Here is a 21,114-nt window from a genome sequence, read left to right on the forward strand (position 1 = left end):
AGCGCTTTATTTTTGCCTCACATTCACCCATTCATACACCGACGGCGATGTCATCCATGTAAGGCACCATCCAGCTCATCGGGAGCAGCTGGGGAGAGTTTAGCTCCAACTCCAATCAAACACACCTGAACCAGCTAAGCAATGTCTTAATAGAGGGAATGCATCGACGTCACTTTCCCGCCGGAACACGCCCCCCCTCAGTCATGGCTGAGTGGCAGAAGAGCTGCTGCGTGACCACGAGTATAGCTAACAATTATCAGTTTAAACTAAAGGGTGGACTCGATATAGTGGTCCTTACAACTTACCACATATTCAATGATCCATGGATAATGACATGCAGCCAGGAATCGTCTTTTCCTGACATTTTTATGAGCCTGATTTCGACATGATTATATATAACTGATCAGTCATCACATTTTTCGAGTGAATCCCGCTTGTATATATGGATGGATCAGTGTATTGAAGCGTGTATGTGGCCGCTTGTCACGAATGGAAAAAAAAGTTATTCAAATTCTGAATATAAGACCTATTAATAAAAAATAAATAATAATTATATTGCCCAGACAGCGTGCAAAGAGTGCTTCATTTATAATCACTAAAAGCTGTCACTCATTCAATAAACGCAATCTCACAGATTTCCGCAGTGAAGCTGGTATACAATGAAGCTCTTATTTTCACAATGTCTGCACTTACAGAGACGCTGCAGCAGGGGGGTTCGGAAGTCTACAGACATGTCTGTGATTGGCTACATTACTCACCGAGGCGAAAACACGTTGGAAATGTAATCATTTCAAGTGCAAATACAGATACACACTGTATCATTTGCTAGCTCCTTTTCACTAATAATATGCTATTATTACGAATTCTTACGGAGGATTACATATCCTAGACAACATAGCCTCCCCCTACCCCCCTCTGGCACCAGGCCTGGTTTTGTGTGTTTTCGCTGCATTATGGGCAGCGTTTCCCTCTTAAAGCAGAAGCAGCAGCAGGTTGATGGTTTGAGTGAGAAAATTGCACGCTATTTTGATAAGCGTGTCCGTCTCAAGCTCGGAACAGCAATGTCCATTGGGTCCGTGGACAAGGCTCCCCCTACCCCCCTCTGGCACCAGGCCTGGTTTTGTGTGTTTTCGCTGCATTCGTGCTGTAAACCAGTGCTGCCTCTCAGTCTTTCTGCCACTCAGCGGGCCATAATCGCAGTCACTCTAGCTGATGTTGACGCCAAGTGCATTCCATTGATTTTTCAGTTGTGTGCGTTATATTTTCACATGTGTTTTTAAAATTATGATTCACACTTATTTTTTGATGTATGACCACAATACATTAGGCGGAGTCTGATCCCATACAATTGACACCAATTACCATAGAACATGAGCCATTTGGACTACATTATATATGGATGTAATATTTTATAATCATTCTGCCATCAGACACGGTTTCTATGGTAACAAGTACCACTTTTACACACCATTTGGCATTACTGTATGCAAGATGGTCATTGTAATTGCTTTTGTGTACCAGCAGTACCACTTCGACACAAAGATGGGACGTAGAAAGCACAAGTAGGCACTTTGTTTGCTGTCACCACAGATATGTTGATCAGGTCTATTTTTCAACAACCTACTAAGCAAAAGCTTCCCATAAGCACCATGACATTCTGAGTGAGACATGCTGCAGCTGAACAGAATTTTATTTTAAGCCTTTTTTTAAACTCATACCTTTTTGTCAGACTCAGGGTTGGGAATTGCAATCATCAGACTGGGTGGCTTCTTGCTCTTCAGCCTGCTTTTTGATTGACCACTGTTACTGTTTGAGGCCTCCTCTTCCTCAGATGACATTGTGATTCTGATTTTCAGGTCTATTAAAGTAAAAATAAATAAATTAAGTGACACATTAAGAAAGCACAATCATATTAATAAATAATGAATATGACATTAAAGCAATAAGCTTAGAATGTCGAAAACCACCTTAGCTGTTATTCTAAAAACCATGGCAACAACAGGATTATTGCTATAGGAATATTAAAGCCAAAATACAGTAGTGTGAAACAGTGTTTGCCCCCTTGTAAAATATGATCAAAGTTTGCTGTAAAAAATAAATCTTCATTGTTAAAGGAACTGTAAGAAATGTATTTCAATTAATCATAAAATGGCCCTGATATGTCACAAGACATTGAGAAATCATGTTCATTTCAAATAATTATATCACTGACAACAGAAGTCCGGCCAAGATATTGTCATTTAAAAGTTGTTGTTGCAGCCCTCAAATTATGTTGACATGTTGTGTTTTGGCCTGAAGCTCCACCCTCTACCTACCAATCACAAAGTCAGTAGTGCTTCGGCATCATTTTGCCATTGATCATCGATTACCAGATCTGCTCTAGTTACAGCTGCAGCTACAAATGTTCCTGCTTGATCCTGCAGCCTATCTGGCAACCTCAAGTCAGGGGGAAGGGGAGAGGGGATACAACGCTCTACTGTAATTTGAAAGTGATGGCAATACAAGTTTTGGCCACAATCTTACACTTCCTTTAAATCTTTTGATATTTTATCGTAAAAAAGCAATAATCTCTGTGTACACAAAACCCATCTTAAGTGTTTGCTGCCTAAAAAGTTTTTTTTTTTTTTTTTTCTGACCACAGAACCCGTATCATTTGAAGTTCCAGTAGTGTCAGTTACTTTTCAAACATTCTATATAGACAGATGAAACAAAAAAAAATAGCTATTTGGCAGCAAACACTTAATATGGCAGTTTGTGAAGACAGCATGATTGCATACAGAAAGGCCATAAAAACTGCCAGATCTGCTTATTTCCTCAACTCTTTTAGAAGAAAACAAACACAACCCTAGGTATTTATTCGATACAGTGGCGCTTTAACTTCTGACGTTTGTAAATAGCACAGCAGTAGTGGCTTTATGAACTTCTTTACTATTAAGATTGTTAATATTAGGAATAAAATTATAACCATGCAGCCGTCTACAACAGTATCACTTCAGACAGAGCATTGTAGTGTCACTGAGGAAAAATTACACTCATTCACTGCTATAGGAGGAGAAGGATTGGCTAAACTTGTTAAATCATCAAAATCAACAACATGTATGCTTGACCCTATAACGACTAGGCTATTAACAGAGATACTTCCAGAGGTCATAGATCCTCTGCAAAATATTATTAATTCATCCTTGACATTAGGATATGTTCCAAAGACTTTAAGTTGGCTATAATTAAACCACTTATTAAAAAAAACACAACTTGATCCTAAAGAATTAGTCAATTACAGGCCAATCTCAAATCTACCGTTTTTATCAAAAATACTAGAAAAAGCTGTGTCTTCACAATTATGTTCCTTTTTAGAAAGAATATTTTATATGTGAGGATTTCCAGTCAGGATTTAGACCGTATCATAGTACTGAGACTGCTCTCATCAGAGTTACAAATTATTTACTCTTATCATCTGATCGTGGCTGTATCTCTCTATTAGTGTTACTCGATCTTAGCGCTGCATTCGATACTATCGATCACAATATTCTTTTGAATAGACTCAAAAATTATATTGCCATTAGTGGAATTGCATTAGTGGAATTGCATTGGCGCAGTTTAAATCACACTTATCTGACCATTATCAGTTTGTTACAGTAAATGAAGAGATGTCACACCAATCACAAGTTCAGTATGGAATAGTGCTGCACGATTTGGTGAAAATATATAATTGCGATTATTCTGGATAAAATTGCATTTGCGATTTAAAATGTGATTATTATTATTTATTTTTACAAAAGAAAAGTGTGTGTATATAACATTTTGTGTTTATATTTTAATGTGACTAATAATAATTATTAAGATTATTATTACTGCTAAAAATATTTTCAAAAATAAGAAATATTACCATTTTAATTATTAAAAATAAAAAAAGAGTATGTCAGAACAAATATAACAATATAACACTAATTATCATTTTTGTAATATTTTACAGAAAACTTATTTTACAAAAAAAAAAAAATGCTGGGTCACCTATTAATAAGTCTGTCTTTAATATGAAATATGAACCTCTTGTGGGGGAAAAAAAACTCCTGTACATTGAAGAAAAACATTAATTATCCAATACAGTTATAATTTTTTAAGTTTATTAAGTTACAGAGAAGTAATTGACGTTAGTTTTCAGGAAATCCATGATGTGAAGCTTACGCTGTATAAACAGAAGATAGAGACGCGTTGATTAAACATGACGACAATAAGCACGACTTCAGCAAAATATGGTGTATTTGAGTTCTTCAAGCCGTCAAGGGCATTTTCATAATAATAAAGGATAATGCAGTGCAGATTGATATAGATTTCATCACTGTATAGAGCAGTGGTTCTCAAACCTGTCCTGGGGACCCCTCACCACTGCACATTTTGCATGTCTCCTTCATCAGACACCCAATTCAAATCTCAGAGTCTCTACTAATGAGCTGATGATTTGAATCAGGTGTGTTTGATGAGGGAGACATGCAAAATGTGTACTGGTTGGGGGTCCCCAGGACAGGTTTGAGAACCACTGGTATAGAGTACTATAAAATAACGCATCGTCTGCCTCACTCTGTGATGAGAAGCCACATCAGCTCACAAACACTTGACTAACGATATAAAGTGAGGTAAAACATGTTATTAAACATTGTCTTTTGTTGAAAAGGTTTATGAACGCTTCACTAGTTTGTGAAGATGTTTGACTTGTGTTGCTTTTACAAACGCACGTTATAAGCGACTCAAACTCGCAGTCTTTCAGACGGAGCAGCGTTTATCACAGAGCCGCTCTTCGCTAACACACTGGGCATTTATTTATTTTATTTAAATCGCAGCCCTTGAGCTTTCAGAATCACACACAAGCCAAATCGCGATTGCGGTTCGATTTCGATTAATCGTGCAGCCCTAGTATGGAATACCGCAAGGCTCAGTGTTAGGACCGTTGCCTTTCACCCTGTATATGCTACTCCTGGGAGATATCATTAGGAAGCATGGCGTTAGTTTTCATTGTTATGCTGACAATACTCAGCTCTATATTTCCTCACGCCCTGACAAAATTTACCAATTCACAAGATTAACAGAATGCATAGCTGATATAAAAAATTGGATGAATAGTAATTTCCTGCAATTTAATTCAGATAAAACTGAATTTTTAATTATTGGACAGAAAAGCTCCACAAGAGGTAACCTAGAATACCCTCTAACACTTGATGACTGCTCTGTCAAGCCCTCGTCGTCAGTGAGGAACCTGGGTGTGCTCTTTCATACAGATCTTTTATTTGAAAGCCACGTTTCTAGAATCTGTAAAACTGCATTCTACCATCTTAAAAATATATCTAAATTACGGCACATGCTTTCAATGCAAAATGCTGAACAGTTAGTGAATGTGTTCAATGTGTTCATGAGCTCAAGGCTAGATTATTGTAATGCTCTACTGGGTGGTTGCCTTGCTCGCTTAATAAACAAACTCCAGCTAGTCCAAAACGCAGTAGCTCGAGTTCTTACTAGAACCAGGAAGTACGATCATATTAGTCCAGTTCTGTCAACACTGCTCTGGCTCCCTATTAAACATACATTTTAAAATCTTGCTTATTACTTACAAAGCACTAAATGGTTTAGCTCCTCAGTACTTAAGCGGGCTCTTAACACATTACTCTATCACGTCTATTGTGGTCTCAAAACTCTGGCCAGTTGATAATACCTAGAATATCTAAATCAACTGCAGGTGGTCGATCCTTTTCCTATTTAGCACCTAAACTCTGGAATAGTCTTTTTAGCATTCTAGCATTGTTGGGGAAGCAGACACACTCTGTCAGTTTAAATCTAGACTAAAAACGCATCTCTTTACTATGGCATACACATAGAACATTTTTAACTTTCATTATTCAAATCAATTGACTAATTGTTAGACTGCATTAACTAGGTCACCCGGAACCAGGAACACTTCCCATAACACCTGATGTACTCGTTACATCATAAAAAGAGTGGCATCTATGCTAATCTTACTCTCTCTGTTTATCCCGAGGTTTATCCCGGATCCATGCCGTGTCCGGATCGGATGGTGGACCTGTGCCTGGACATGACCAACACATCCTGGAGTGTCTGCTGAGACCGTGTCAATTGGTATCTTCTCTGAATTTGCCTCACCGGCACGTCATCCTCAATAAACCCGTCTCCGGCACAATTACTCCGATCTTTCAAATATTCATACTCTTGTGTAATCGACACGCCATCCTAAGTGAACCTGTCTCTTGATACCCAGAAATTTTGAATATTCCAATCTAATTTGATTTCTGAGCTGTAAGGTTGCCAGAATAATAATCATACACAGTGTGTTAATAGGCCAGAGGAGAACTGGCACCCTGACTGAGCCTGGTTTCTCCCAAGGTTTATTTTTCTCCATCATGCCTTGATGGAGTTTTGGTTACTTGCCACTGTTGCCTTTGGCTTGACTTGCTCAGTTGGGGACGCTAAAATTATGATCCAAGTTATTCAACTAAATATACAAATAAAATTTATTAATTTAATTATATAAACTTATTTAATTCTATAAACTATAATACTGTTCTGCCAACATTGTCGCTATTTGATAAATTAAAATAAGATGATAACAGCTGTTTACTCCGGAACGACTGTACAGCCAAATCTAATCTTGCTGCAATATTGTCCTGTTTAACACTGTGAAGCTGCTTTGAAACAATCGTGATTGTAAACGTGCTATATAAATAAAGTTGATTGATTGATTGATTGATAGATAGATAGATAGATAGATATGGGTTTGGTGCAGAGTAGTGTTGTCAAAAATATCGATATTTCGATATATATCGATACTGGAATATCTGAAACGATACGATTCTCAGTTTTTACAGTATCGATACCAGCTGCGCTCTCCTCTCCGACCGAAAGCGAGCTGACACACACCGGCATATTCTCACTCAGCCCGGTTAACCTCTGAGCACGGCAAACGCGAGTTCTGCTGGACTTTTTCCTAATGACAGTGTGTTAGTGTTAGTGTGTGATCGGTCTGAATTTCGCGCGGGATTGCACATAAATTAATTCTACTAATCCCCGCAGATTTCGTGCTCACATCTGAAGCGCACACACATAGCCTACCGTAATAAAGCCGCCTCTGACATGATACAAGTGCAAACATTTGCTTCTTTTTCCGGCTTATTATTGGTCAAATACACTCAAAGAATTATCAGTGCACAAATGGAAGAGTATTAACGTAAACACAGTCGCAAACAGTTCAGGAAGAAATGAAGAACGAGTAACAGGAACAGTGTTTATGATCCATGAGTCTTAAAGGGACCGCAGTCATTTGTTATTCAAACTACAAAAAGACAAACGATCACACTGCTCTTGACTGATCAACTTGTGTAACTTTAATAGTTTCATCTGTACGCTATTGAATTTTTTACAAAGAACATTATCCAATGTTGTTTTAAATGTAATTACTATGCATTTTTTAATTCAGTTTCTTATCTAAATGTTAAACCTACCTGAAAAAATAAAGCAGTCTATTTAATTTGTATCTTCTATTCTATTGCATTTATTTGTGCTTTTGTTTGTAATCTGTTTATTTGTTCTTATTTTATTACTGTATACTCGTCTTTTTAAATTCAATTTACCATTCGAAATCAAGCTTTCTTGTGCTGTGTGTAAGCTATTGCAACACAATTATGTTACCCCATTGTAAAAAATACATTGAGATAGCAAAAATTTGTGAGATCATTTTAATAGTAATTGATCAATTGATAAATAATTGTTCAAATCAAAATGATGCCCAACCCTAAGGAACATGCTGGCCACATGCATTTTTAGTAAAAAATAACAATGAATAATAACAAGTTCTGTTGTATCTTATCTTTTTTTTTTTTTTTTTAACTCTGGTATCGATTTAGTATCGATATATTGATATTTAAGGCTGGTATCGTATTGAAGTCATAATTTTGGTATCGTGACAAACACTAGTGCAGAGGTCGACCGATAGTGGATTTTACCAATACCAATAGCTAGGTTGGACCACACTTGCCGATAACCGATTAATTGACTGATAGTTTTTAAAAAGATACTAGATTAAAATTAGGGCTATGCGATTAATCAAAATCGTAATAAAATCGCGATTAGAGCATGTGCGATTTCTAAATTGCTTCATAGCAAGATTTTTTCCGCTCCTGGCCCCAAACTCCCAGTATGCTATCCGAACCAATCAGAATGCAGTGTGCCTAAATTGAGTGCGAGACTGGAACAGACCAGGCACAACACATCAACATATGAAATAAAATAAGAAATATTATAGGCTAATATTCAAACAAACCCTAATTAAATAAGATTAGATAAAATAAAATATTTTGTTTCTAAATTCAGTTCATATTTAAAAAATAATAATAATTTACATATTTAAATTATATGTAAATAATTTAAATTATATACATATTTAAATAGTTTTTGTTGTTTACCCACATTAATCAGTGATGCGCGGGTTGATCCAAAATTAGCGGTCATCATTTGGCGGGTCGTCCGCGGGTGATGGTGACGCAGTCGGTCGGTTCGTTTGAAATAAAGATGCCATTTAAACCTTTGTAATTTTATAGGCTAGTATCCTACTAGACACAATTTACTATTAAATCCATTGAAAAGGAGGATCCTCTGCGTTCCCACATAAGTGCAGCGAGTGACGCACATTCAGCTCCGCAGGTCGAGTCATAGAGGCGAGAATTAAACCGGCTCAAACCAGGGATGGTCGATTCATTATTATTTCTACACAGCGCGAATAAAGCTAAAAATAAGTAGGCTAATTTTTTGTTTTAGGCCACCAACGGCACCTTATAGCCCTTTTAACCCCTTTTCTGACAAGGGACTAAATGCCCGATTGGCAATATCCCACGTTGCATGCCATTGCACCATTTTAATAGGCTACTTTTAAATGCATAGCTCAGTAATGTCAGATTTACGTATTTTCTGAGAGGGGGTGTGATTAGAGCCCTGCACAAGCATCATATCGAGTCCGACTGGAGCCCGTAGCCTACGGCTAAAAATACACATGTTTTTTTTACATTGTTGCAGCCATTATAATAGTCCAGTTTTGTTTTTAATGTCAAAGTAGTTATATTTTGTTTTGTTTCTTTATTAATTTTTTTTTTAGAAAAATGTTTAGAGCAATTGTTTGTTTGTTAAATTAAAGTTTAATTTTTTTAAGTGACGGCCAGCAACCGACAGTGAGTTAACCACGTTTAATTAATTTAGCCTCTCGAATAAATTCTTGACTTGTCTTGCCTATGATAAAATCCATAGATATAAAACACTTCAAGCATCACAATGTCAGTTCATTTAGCCTACTATTACCACCACAGTAAAAGGCATATTTGACGAGCTGAGGCAGGCTGATGCTCCTCGCAATGGTGCTTGCAAACGAAACAAGCTAAAAAAAATAAAATTAAAATTAAAATCTCATTTAACGGAGTTCACATCAACGAAAGCAAAAGTTTCATGATGCATTTTATTCAGCAGCTCATTTCAAATTCAAAGACAGCAATATGAGAGAGCGACCTAAGCACTGGTAAGATAGTCTCATTAATAAATATATTTTATTTATTTAAGCCATTTGTCTGTTCTAGAGACGTGTTAACTTTTCGATAAAGCTCTAATTTGTTTCCTTTGGAAATATGTTTCAAATTCACACAGAATGCATTTATAGGCTAACTGTAAAGCATGTTTGTTTGTGTCAAAATCGTGATTAAAATCGAAATCGAATTTTTTTTCTTTTTTTTGATTTTGTCCATATCGCACAGCCCTAATTAAAAAAATTACAGTAATAATAATAACAAAATCATATTTACATATGCAATTCTAAATTGCATATGTAAATACTATGAATATAATAAAATGACAAGTTCCAACAGAAAAAAATCTACAGAAAATAACTAAAACATTAAAATATTACAAATTAATGTTTCTTTAGCTATAACCTAAACATGTAAGTAAATGTCAGGTAACAGACTGCAAGTCCCATTTGTTAAGAAGGATTTATTAGCTCATTTAGCTAGCTTACATGAATGATATGCAATATACATTTTACACCGTGTAATAATAGTTGAGCAATACAATTGTATCTTAATCATTCATGTTAGTTCATAGTGCATAAAAAAGGTTAACAAATAAAACTAACAATGAATAATACTTCTACAGCATTTATTAACCTTACTTAATGTTACATACGGAATATTGGATATAATGGATTATAATGGTAACACACCTAATCACTGTCCTACTGCTCTCATACATATACTGTACCATTTTAACATACTTCTTTGCCCCTCCAGACCTCCTCATAAAGTACCACAGCTCCTCTTTTGGCACTCTGTCTTATGCTTTCTCTAAATCTCCATTGACACATTGCAGCTGTTTCTGACCCTCTCTGTACTTCTCCATTAACATTCTCAAAGCAAATAATGCATCTATAGTGCTCTTTCTTGGCATGAAACCATACTGCTGCTCACAAATGTCCACTTCTCCCCTTAGCCTTGCTTCCACTACTCTTTCCCACAACTTCATTGTGTGGCTCATCAGCTTAATACCTCTGTAGTTCACACAACTCTGCACATCTCCCTTGTTCTTAAAAATGGGCACCAAAACACTCCATTGCTCAGGCATCCTCTCACTCTCCAAAACCTTGTTGAACAACCAAATTAAAAACTCTACTGCCATCTCTACTAGACACTTCCATACCTCCACTGGTATGTCATCAGGACCAACTGCCTTTCCTCTCTTCATCCTCTTCAAAGCTCTCCTAACTTCACCCTTGCTAATACTTTCTACTTCCTGTTCAACAATATTCTACTTCCTGGTCAACAATATTTGCCTCTACAACTCTTCTCTCCTTGTCATTTTCCTCATTCATCAGCTCCTCAAAGTACTCCTTCCATCTTTCCCTCACCCTCCTGTCACGTCAAAACATTTCCACCTCTATCTTTAATCACTCTAACCTGCTGCACATCCTTTCCATCTCTATTCCTCTGCCTCGCCAACCGATACCCATCCCTCTTACCTTCCTTACTATCTAACCTTGCATACATGTCATATGCTTTCTGTTTGGCCTTTGGTTCCTCTATCTTAAACTCATGCTGCATTACCCTATATTCCTGTCTACTTTCCTCCGTCCTCTCACTGTCTCACTTCTTCCTAGCTAACGTCTTCCTCTGGATACTCTCCTGGACTTCCTCATTCCACCACCAAGTCTCCTCGTGTGTTTTTTTGTTTTTATTTCCTCCTTCCAGATGACACACCTAGCACCTTTTAACCTGTCTCCCTGATCACTTTGGCTGTAGTAGTTCAGTCATCTGGAAGTCATTTGGTGCACACTAAGGGATAAAAAGTATGCCAGGTGTAAAATGAAATACTCTGCTGTGGGCATATTTAATGCTGTGGGCATAATTTTATGCCAAAGGCTGTGGACATATTGTTCAGATACATGGCATCATGGATTCGATCAAATACCAACAGATAAAAAAAATAATTTAAAATCTAAGATTTCAGCCTGTGCTAGAAATCTTATAATGGCCCATGTTTGGATATTCCAACAGAACAGTGATCCAAAAACAAACACCAAAATCAAAACAAAAATGGGGCAATGAGCACAAAACCAAGCATCTGCAATGGCCACCCCAGTCCCTGACCTGAACCGTACAAAGTAATGAGTGAGCTGAACTAAAGAGTAGAAGCACCAACATGGATCTCGGAATCTGAAGGAACTGGAGAGATTCAGTATGGAATGGTCTCTGATCTCGTCAGGTGTTCTCCAAACTCATCAGGCATTATAGGAGAAGATTCAGAGCTGTTATCTTGGGAAAAGGTTGTTGCAAAAAGTATTTAATAAAAGGGGGCAAATAATTGTTCACAACATTTTTCAGAGATGTTTTCCCACAAAAAAAAAAAAAAATAAAATTATATATTTATATATATATATATATATATATATATATATATATATATATATATATATATATATATATATATATATATATATATATATATATATATATATATATATATATAAAGGATTAACAATGCATATTTATTTTTTACAATGTGTAAGAATGTATCTCTGCTTTAATATCTCCCAGCCATAACGTGTTTGATATCTAAATATTCCTCTCTCTTTGTCTTAATCAACGATGCACAGAATAGGATTATGAAATGTATCATTAATATGTTTAGCAAACTTGGGAGTAAAACTGTATAAAATCGACACCCTTTACGACACCTGATAAAACATGCAAAGTAGGTCGTAAACTAGAAATTTAAGAGAATTTTAAAAAAGATATTTTTTCCCGCTCAGAATTCACCCTCTGGATTGGGTAAACTAACCCAGAAGGGGTGTGGATTAATTGTCTTTAAAGACAAGTGGAAACATTTCTTTGGGCTCTTCTCTACTCGTCCCCGGACCTTTCCTCCCGTCCTCTGAAGCCAGCTCACCTCTTGCCATGAGGCTTCGGCCCTGGCTAAGAGGTGAAGTCAGAGTGATTGTTTCCTTTAAAGTCAGCGCGCTCCGCTACTCAGTCCCTGGACAAAGGCACTGAACACCATCAAGGAACTTCCATAACTTCGAAGGAAACCTTCCTCTCCTTTGGCAACATTCACTTTCAAACTACCTTCAAACTTCCCGCTGATCGGAAATCACTTGGAAGAACTGAGAGAGAGCGCTCCAGCTCACAGAACACTCTGAGAAGGACCCTTACGCATTCTTTTATACTCAACACAAAGCAACCCATGCAAGTATAAATTCCATCGAAATTTAGATGCGTTTAAGACTAGTAACCCTGTTTAAGGTGATATTGTTCTTGTGATATTGTGATATTGTAAGGTGATATGGCTCTCTGTAGTAATGTTTGTGAAATGCCATTCTGAACCCTTCCTTTCTCTTCTTTCTCCTTTCCTATTTCGTTACCTGTTGTTATTCTGTATATACATGTATTCTTTATCTAGTCGTATGTATTCGTAGTATCAATTATTAAAACCATTTTATCCATGTTTAATCGTCATTGTTACTGCTCACAAGACACAAGTCACTTTAATGTTCAGATCTAGCTACAGCTCTCATGAGTATCTTTGAATACTTTAACTAATTTCCCAATAGCTCGGAAAGTTTATTCTTTGTAGCCAGAAGAGTAACATTCCCAGAGATTTGGTAGAAAGAATAAAAGCTTTGAGAGTTGATAAGAGATTGTACTGATCGTTCATTAAAAGAACGGATCAGATGAGTTTTGAATTAATTCTGTAAAGGTTATTCTGTAATGATTTAATATATATTCGTTAATTGCAATCCATTGTGGTTAACCAAATTTATATTGCTTAAATACCTAGGTTAGGTATGTCCTATTGGGTGATTTGAAGAGTAATTGTTTTATCATAACCAGTTATGATTAATAATAAATATTTAAATATTAATCCCCATAATTCCCTATTGAGCTAATTTAATTTATTAATATATGTGGTCCAGTCACTACAAAGGAAAGATGTGTTCTGAGTTTTGCCGACCGGATACTGTGAAAGTTTAATCCTTCAACTAGCTCTGGTTGGTTGTAGCGCTATCCAAATTGCATGCACGCCGTGCAGAGACAGTTTGAAAGACAACCGTTTATCCTGCCCCTTGGATTGAGCCCTGTCAATGGTGAGTTTCCAGACCAAACATCTTGATGTGGGTCTGGCTTGTCAGGCTACATGATATGGGTTTAAGAGTCAAAAGTTTTTGTGTTTTAAGAGTATTTTTTTATTATATGCCATTAAAATTAGTTTTAAACATATTATTTCAGAAATATTTTATATTTCCAATTTGTTTTCTTTCAGAGAAACACGTTTCACTTTAAGGCCGTGTATTATTATAATTATTATAATTATTATTATTATTTTTTGCCATCTGTGTTGGTTGTGCTCGCTGTTGGTGGGGCAGTGGCTCCCAGACCCAGATAATATGTATCCAAAAACCTATAAAAAAGATGTAATTATTATTGTTGTTATTACTTTTAATAATAATATTACAAATATTAATAATAATAATAATAATGATAAAAATATTGTTATTTTTTATTAGTAGTAGTATTGTTGTTATTACTATTAATACTGCAGCTGCAACTACCACTGCCACTATTATTATTATCATAACTATTTTACTACAATTATTATTATTATTATTATTATTATTATTATGATTGTTTTAAATTGTTTCGAAATTGATTTCTCAGTCAGTGACTCCATATTCATAAATAAATAAATAAATAGATAAATAAATAGATAAATAAATAAATAAATAAATAAATAGTGGAGTCACTTATTAACAAATCACACTAGATTAACCTACTTCCCAAACTTATATAGTACCTGTATAAAATACCATATCTATACATATTAGGGGTGTAACGGTACACAAATCTGACGGTTCGGTAGGTACCTTGGTTTTGAAGTCACAGTACGATTTCAGTACAGCAGGTTTACAAAATTGCTTTTTATTTATTTTTATTCAACAGTGGTATACTGAAAAAAATGTGCCTGTCCTTAAATTAATTTAATAATAACTAAAAGTTTCTTAAAGATAATGCTGTAAACTATATAGGGAGTCCTTACTTAGGCTACACATTGTAATAGGTAAGTGATAATGTACACCCAGCCGGTTGTTATCGCAGAATAAACCCCGACAGAGTGATCAGGAAGCGGAGGAGTCTTGCATCACTCTGAAGGGGTTTATTCTGCGATAACAACCGGCTGGGTGTACATTATCCCGCTTATTACAAGGCTACTAGTCTCAAATAAATTAGACACAAAATATTGTCTTGAGATTAAATATTTTATTAGCACTTCCACAAAGCTTCCGCAAAGAAAAACAGTTCCAAACTGCTTTAAAGGGTTACTTCAGCGATTAGCATATTTGGCTTTGTATCAGTAGAAACCCTGGAGTATATTCAAATGATCGTGCTCCCCCCTCTTATATCCCCCTGAGACGAGAGATTTATGCATTTTATTTCTGGAAAAATTCCTCTCGTGACGCAAATCCACGAGAAGAATGTTTGCCCAGAGGCTAAAGACTACAGCCAGTAGAGGGAGCCATTTCCGCATGTTTTCAACTCGTGCATGGGGAATGGCGATCACACTTACAGCACAGCTCAGCTACAGGCATTAATTTAAACGGATGCTAAGCAATGTAAGTGTTTTAACTTCTCAGATTAATTTCTATGAAAGTTAAGCTTCCAAAGGCATAAACTGAAAACGCATTGTGAACGTATGCCGCGAATGTGGTCACGTTTACCTCAGCTCTCATCACGAGAGCTCATCAACTCATTTATGATGTTAAATGTAATCTGACTCCTAATCTGAGTCTGCTGTGAGACTCACGCGGCAACTTGATCATTATATTGAACACGTTCAGTATTTAATTGTACTTTCTGAACTCAGTCACTGTAATCCAGTAGCGGTGGCTTTGGGAATGGCCTCACAGGGCAGCGAAGCATTCTGGGAATTGTAGTCTTTCATCCCCATGAGACAAAAATACATTTTCTGTCTTTTCTCAGTCTAGAAAGCACCAAATTCAAAAATAATTTCACATTTCTACTACATTAATGACCCAGTTTAAATACAGATTCATCTTCCCAGCACTGAAGTACCCCTTTAAGCCTATTATCTATTATCTATTGCTGCTAAATGTTGAAAATGAATGCTGAAAGGGTTAGTTCATTATGTAAGTCATTATAGGTGTATATGACATTCTTCTTTCAAATACAATCGGAGTTATATTTAAAAAGTCCAGTTTAACGTTAATCCAAGCAGTAGTTGTAGCTGTTTTTGAAGCAGCTGTCCCTCAAATAATGTGCTCCTTAGGCTCCGATGGGTTAATAGAGCCATCTGATTGTAATTGATGCGTTTGTGTAAGAAAAATTAAAAAATTTAAAACTTTATAAAGGAAACCTGCCTTGAAGTCTTTCATTGTAGCCATGGCTGTTTAAGTATTTAACAGCCCCAAAATGGCGCCAGCGTTAAGCATAGAAGTAGTACATTTAGTACCGGTCAAGATAACTCGTAGTACCCGTATGAGCGGTTGTTATCTGGAAATAACATACCGCTGGAATTCGCGATTGACCAATCAGAATCAAGTATTTCACAGAGCTGTGTAATAGTAAAGGTTAACAACAGAGCCCAACTATTAGCCTCAATTCAGTTATTTATTTTTAGATATAATAATCAACACTCATAAGCTTCAGATGAGGCAGTTTTTGCATTAACTTCTAAATCTAATTATTATTATTTTTTCTCCAATTCATTGCTGAAATACAATTTATATACGGCTGTCAAGTCATGACAGATTTATTTAAACATGCATTAAATGAACTATAATGAATATATAGGCTAATATAGTGCATATGAACATATGTGCAGGCTAATATAGTGCATATGAGAAGCCCTGTTTGTAGAGCTGGGACCTCCAGTTTGTAAAATCTGATAAAAGTGGACAGAGAGGCCCAGCCTGCCGCCGCACAGATATCTTCCAAAGAAATGCCACACGATCAAGCCCAAGATGAGGCCATGCCTCTAGTGGCGTGGGCTTTAACGCCTATTGGGCAAGTCAGGTTTTTAGACTTATATGCCAGCGAGATAGCGTCCACTATCCAGCATGAGAGTCTTTGCTTCATGACAGCACAACCCTTAGTGCGGCTGCGGAAGCAGACGAAGAGCTGGTCCGACTGCCTGAAGGGGGCGGAGCGCTCCAGATACAGTCTCAATGCTCTGACAGGGCAGAGTAGGTTTGCGTCCTGTTCTCCCTGAGACGCGGGTAATGGAAGCAGTGTAATAACCTGTACTCTAAAAGGGGTAGAAAGCACTTTGGGTATAAAACCATGTCTCGGTTTGAGAACAACCTTGGAAATGTTGGGCCCGAACTTGAGACAGGACGGACTCACTGAAAGTGGTTGTAGGTCACTCACTCGCTTAACCGAGGCCAGAGCCAGCAGAAACGCGGTTTTGAGTGATAAGAGCTTTATGGTCGCGGTCTGGAGTGGCTTGAAGGGGGGACCCTTCATGGCCTCTAAAACCACCGCAAGGTCCCAAGGGTTCAATCTCCTAGCCCCTTTAAGAAAACGTACAATGAGCTTTTCAAAAATGCTTCAGGGGGACACGAGTCCCGGCTTTGAATGAAGCCGCCATGTTCTGAACAGATAGTGCGCGCTGTCGTAAGGCGCGCGTTCATGAGTCTCGAGTCCATAACTGTGCCCAGAAAAGATATCTTTTGGGTGGGGGACAGAGAGCTCTTGGCGATATTGATCCTGAGACCCAAACAATCTAAGTGGTGGAGGAGCCAGGATCTGTGTGTTAGTAGTTGTGCTCGAAACTGGGCTATCACTAGCCAGTCGTCGAGGTAGTTGAGTACCCGCATCCCTTTCAGTTTGAGCAGGGCTAATGCCACATCAATACATTTCGTAAACGTGCGGGGTGCCAGGGATAACCCGAATGGCAGGACCGTGTACTGATAAGCCTGCCCCTCGAAGGCGAATCTCAAGAATGGCCTGTGGTGGGGGTCTACCTGAACGTGAAAGTACGCATCTTTCACATCAATCGTGAAAAACCAGTCCCCGGGGCGAATGTGTTTCACCGTCAGCATTTTGAAAGAGCGAGACATCAGAACTTTGTTCAAATGCCTTAGATCTAGGATTGGCCTGAGCTCTCCGCCCTTCTTCGGAATGAGAAAGTATCGGCTGTAGAAGCCCGAATTGCTTAGGGATGGGGGAACGGGCTCCACCGCAGTTTCGAAACAGTTTCGAAATCTCGGTGCGAAGCACGTGACCGACGCTGCTCTTCACCAAAGTCTCGACCACAACGCGAAAGCGCGGGGGCCTGCGAGCGAACTATAGCGAGTAGCCCCTTTTTACTATGTTCACAACCCAATTTGATACACCGGGAATGGCCTGCCAGGCCTGAGCCCGAAGCGATAGTTGTTGGAGCTGACGCGGATAAGGGTCGCCTTCTAGAGGGAACTCGGTAGCGCTGCCATTTTGTGTTTGTGACATAGAGGGGGTAATGCTTGTGTGTGGCGACGTGCACTGTGGAGTGGGCTCAGGGACATTTATAGCATAGGCGAGAGGGGTATGAGTATAGGAGTGCAGACTGAGAAGTGGGCACATTTACTACAGGGAAAAAGCTCTTTTTGAGATTTATTTGGGTCGCCATGATAACGGCGTTTGTCTGCAGACGAGTGCGTTTGACAAAGGGCTCTCGTTGGCTGCGAAATTGAGGTCGGCAGTCACCTGGGTGCAGGGAACTGGGATACGGGGAGGGAGAGATGGGGGTCCAGCCGAGGCAAGACCTGACCATCTCCTCTTTCCCCTTGCGGCTAGTACGGCTTCTGAGGCTCGGGGTTCAACACAAGCTTGGGTCGAGGTCCCCGGCGTTCAGGCTGCCTGCTGCGGTTCGTGGAGCGGGAGCGTTGGCGTGTTCCAGAAGTGGAGCGAGGCTGAGAAGATTGCGCAGCTTGCTTAGCGGGTTGAGAGGGCGGAGCTCTGCCTTGAGGGTGCCCCCGGCCTGAAGAAGAGCTGGAGCGCTTGGGTAGGAAGTGCCTCATAGCCTGAGAAGCCTTTTGCGCTTCGGTGAAATGCTCCGCGAAACCCACGACTAACGGACCGAAGAGACCGGTAGTACATATGGAGGCGTCCAGGAAGGAGGCTTTATCCGCGTCCTTCATCTCGGTCAAGTTCAGCCAAAGGTGCCTCTCTAAGACCGTCAGGTTAGCCATATTCTTTCCAATGGCCTGCGCGGTGGCCTTAGTAGCACGAAGGGCCAAGTCCGTCGCGCTGCGAAGGTCCTTCAAAGCTTCGGAGTCGGGGACAGACTCGTCCAGAGAGCGGAGAAGTCTGGCCTGGAACACCTGAAGGCCAGCCATGGTGTGAAGAGCCGCGGAAGCCTGGCCAGCGGAGGCATATGCTCGGCCGGCGAGAGCGGAGGTGGTGCGGCAGGGCTTGGAGGGGTGCTGCGCCCTGGCCTGCCATCCTCTGGAGGAGGGCGGGCAGAGGTGCGCGGTGACAGCCTCTTCATGGGGGGGGGAGACTCGTAGCCTTTTTCCTTGGCGCCGTCGACAGTAGAGAGCGCTGGGGAAAAGGCGGATCTCGCGCGAGCAGAGTAGGGCGACTTCCAAGACTTAGTAAGCTCGTCGTGTACCTCAGGGAAGAAAGGCGTGGGCTTCTGAGGAGAAGAGAGGTGGCGGCTTTCGAGGTACCACTTGTCCAGTCTGCTGCACGCTGGCTCTTCGGGCTGGGACCACTCGAGTCCGAGGTCTTCCACGGCCTCAGAGAGCACGCAGATAAGTTTCGCGTCTGCATTGGTTTTGGAGCTCGTGGCGGTCTGCGTCGAAGTGGGGTCTCCGAGACAGAAACTGACCACTCGCTACCAGAAGCGGCTGTAGAGAGGCTGTCCTCGTCTTCCTCTGTCAACGGGCCACCGAAGGAAACCGAACAGGCCACTGCAAGGGAGGGGCGCTGTTCCTCCTGAGTGAAGGTGACCGGCGAGGTTGAGGCACGTGGGGAATCATCCGCCGTGCAGTCGCCCGCTTGCTCTGGCAGCCTCTGGTCGCGGCATTTCTTGCGGAGCGGCTCAGCAGCGGGAGGAGGGACCTGGTCGACGGTGGCGAGGCGAGCCCAAAGGGTCTGCAGCGCCATCACGTCGCATTTGGGGCAGCCGCCACTGGAAAGCGCAAGCTGCGCGTGGTCCCGTCCAAGGCATGCCACACAGATGAAGTGACGGTCGCCGCCGAGGAGAGGAGCTCTGCATGAGCTGCAGGAAGTGCGAGGCATTTGTATTAACGCCTCGCGCTCTTTTAGAAGAAAGAAGAATAAAGGATACAGGCGCCGGATGGCGTAGCTGGAACGGCAGAGAAGGCGGAGACCGGGGGAATCCGACGTCCTCAGCTGCAGGTTCCGCTGGTGCTTGTTCGACGGCGGTCCTTCTTCCGGAGGTCAGCGAAGGTGTCGCTGAAGGAAATAAAATCTGACACTTATGGCGAATCAGGGTCTTATATAGCCTCCTGTATGCAAATATAAGCACCTTTTTCGGTGGTTTTTCTGGAACGCCCCATTGGTTCGTTCCTCTCAGCCACCTCACCATAGGTTCCTGCAGTTGCCGCAGCCCGGCCAATCAGAGCGCTCCTCGTGCTGGGCTATGGCCGTGCAGCTGCACTGCGCTTTACATGGATACCTTTATTAATAAAGTTTTGCTTCATATTCTCGAGAAAAGGAGTTTTTCCCATACGCAATACGAGGAACCTCTCTCGAAAGGGAAGTAACAGCTGTGGGGTGAACACTGAATGACTTGTCTGAGGTAAATGAGATATAGACATTGTTCTCAAGCTGTTGTTTTTCCGCGGTTGAAACACCGATTGAGCGATTACACAACAAATACATTTCAGTAAGTTGTAATGTATCCTCAACATACCTTAAGAGATATTAATTAATGTTTATTCTTTAGGAAGAGATGATCGCGTTCACTCGCGCGCCACTGCCGTTTGAACTAGCGTGTACTATACTGTGATCAGTCACATCACATTAAAGAGCGTCACACAGCATTTATTGTTTGAATTTTGTGATGAAACGTACTGAATACCTAATATGTTCGCGTGAGGACTCGGATTGAAGTATGCTCCGCGCTTAAAACAAGCCGACTGTTAATTGTTAAAGATTGCATTCGTACAGTTCGGTACACACGTGCACAGAACCGAAAGGGTTCGGTACAAATACACACACACACACACACACATATATATAGGTCTTGCGTCTCTCAAATTTCTCTTCACAATATACCACAGATTCTCTATGGGGTTCAGGTCAGGAGAGTTGGCAGGCCAATTGAGCACAGTAATACCATGGTCAGTAAACCATTTACCAGTGGTTTTGGCACTGTGAGCAGGTGCCAGGTCGTGCTGAAAAACGAAATCATCAGCAGATGGAAGCATGAAGTGCTCCAAAATCTCCTGATAGCTAGTTACTTCTGTTATGACACCTGTCAACTGCGTCATATCTGCGCTACCCTCAGTTGTATTTGGCAAAAGCTCTTTACTCTTAGCAGTGTGAACATGTCACAGCA

General features: G+C 39.9%; 1 protein-coding gene across 6 annotated transcripts in view; it reads right to left on the reverse strand.

Annotated features, from left to right (window-relative positions):
• Positions 1-21,114, reverse strand: part of LOC137094128 (inactive rhomboid protein 2-like) — a 103,088-nt gene that overhangs the window by 72,395 nt on the left and 9,579 nt on the right. For all 6 annotated transcript variants that reach the window (XM_067459421.1, XM_067459422.1, XM_067459420.1 and 3 more), the window contains one exon: positions 1,719-1,858. In XM_067459421.1, coding sequence (XP_067315522.1) covers positions 1,719-1,838 — 120 coding nt within the window. In that variant the 5' untranslated portion in view covers positions 1,839-1,858. The remainder of the gene's footprint in view (positions 1-1,718; positions 1,859-21,114) is intronic.

This window comes from Pseudorasbora parva, chromosome 12 (genome assembly GCF_024679245.1).
Source record: "Pseudorasbora parva isolate DD20220531a chromosome 12, ASM2467924v1, whole genome shotgun sequence".
Lineage (NCBI taxonomy): Eukaryota > Metazoa > Chordata > Actinopteri > Cypriniformes > Gobionidae > Pseudorasbora > Pseudorasbora parva.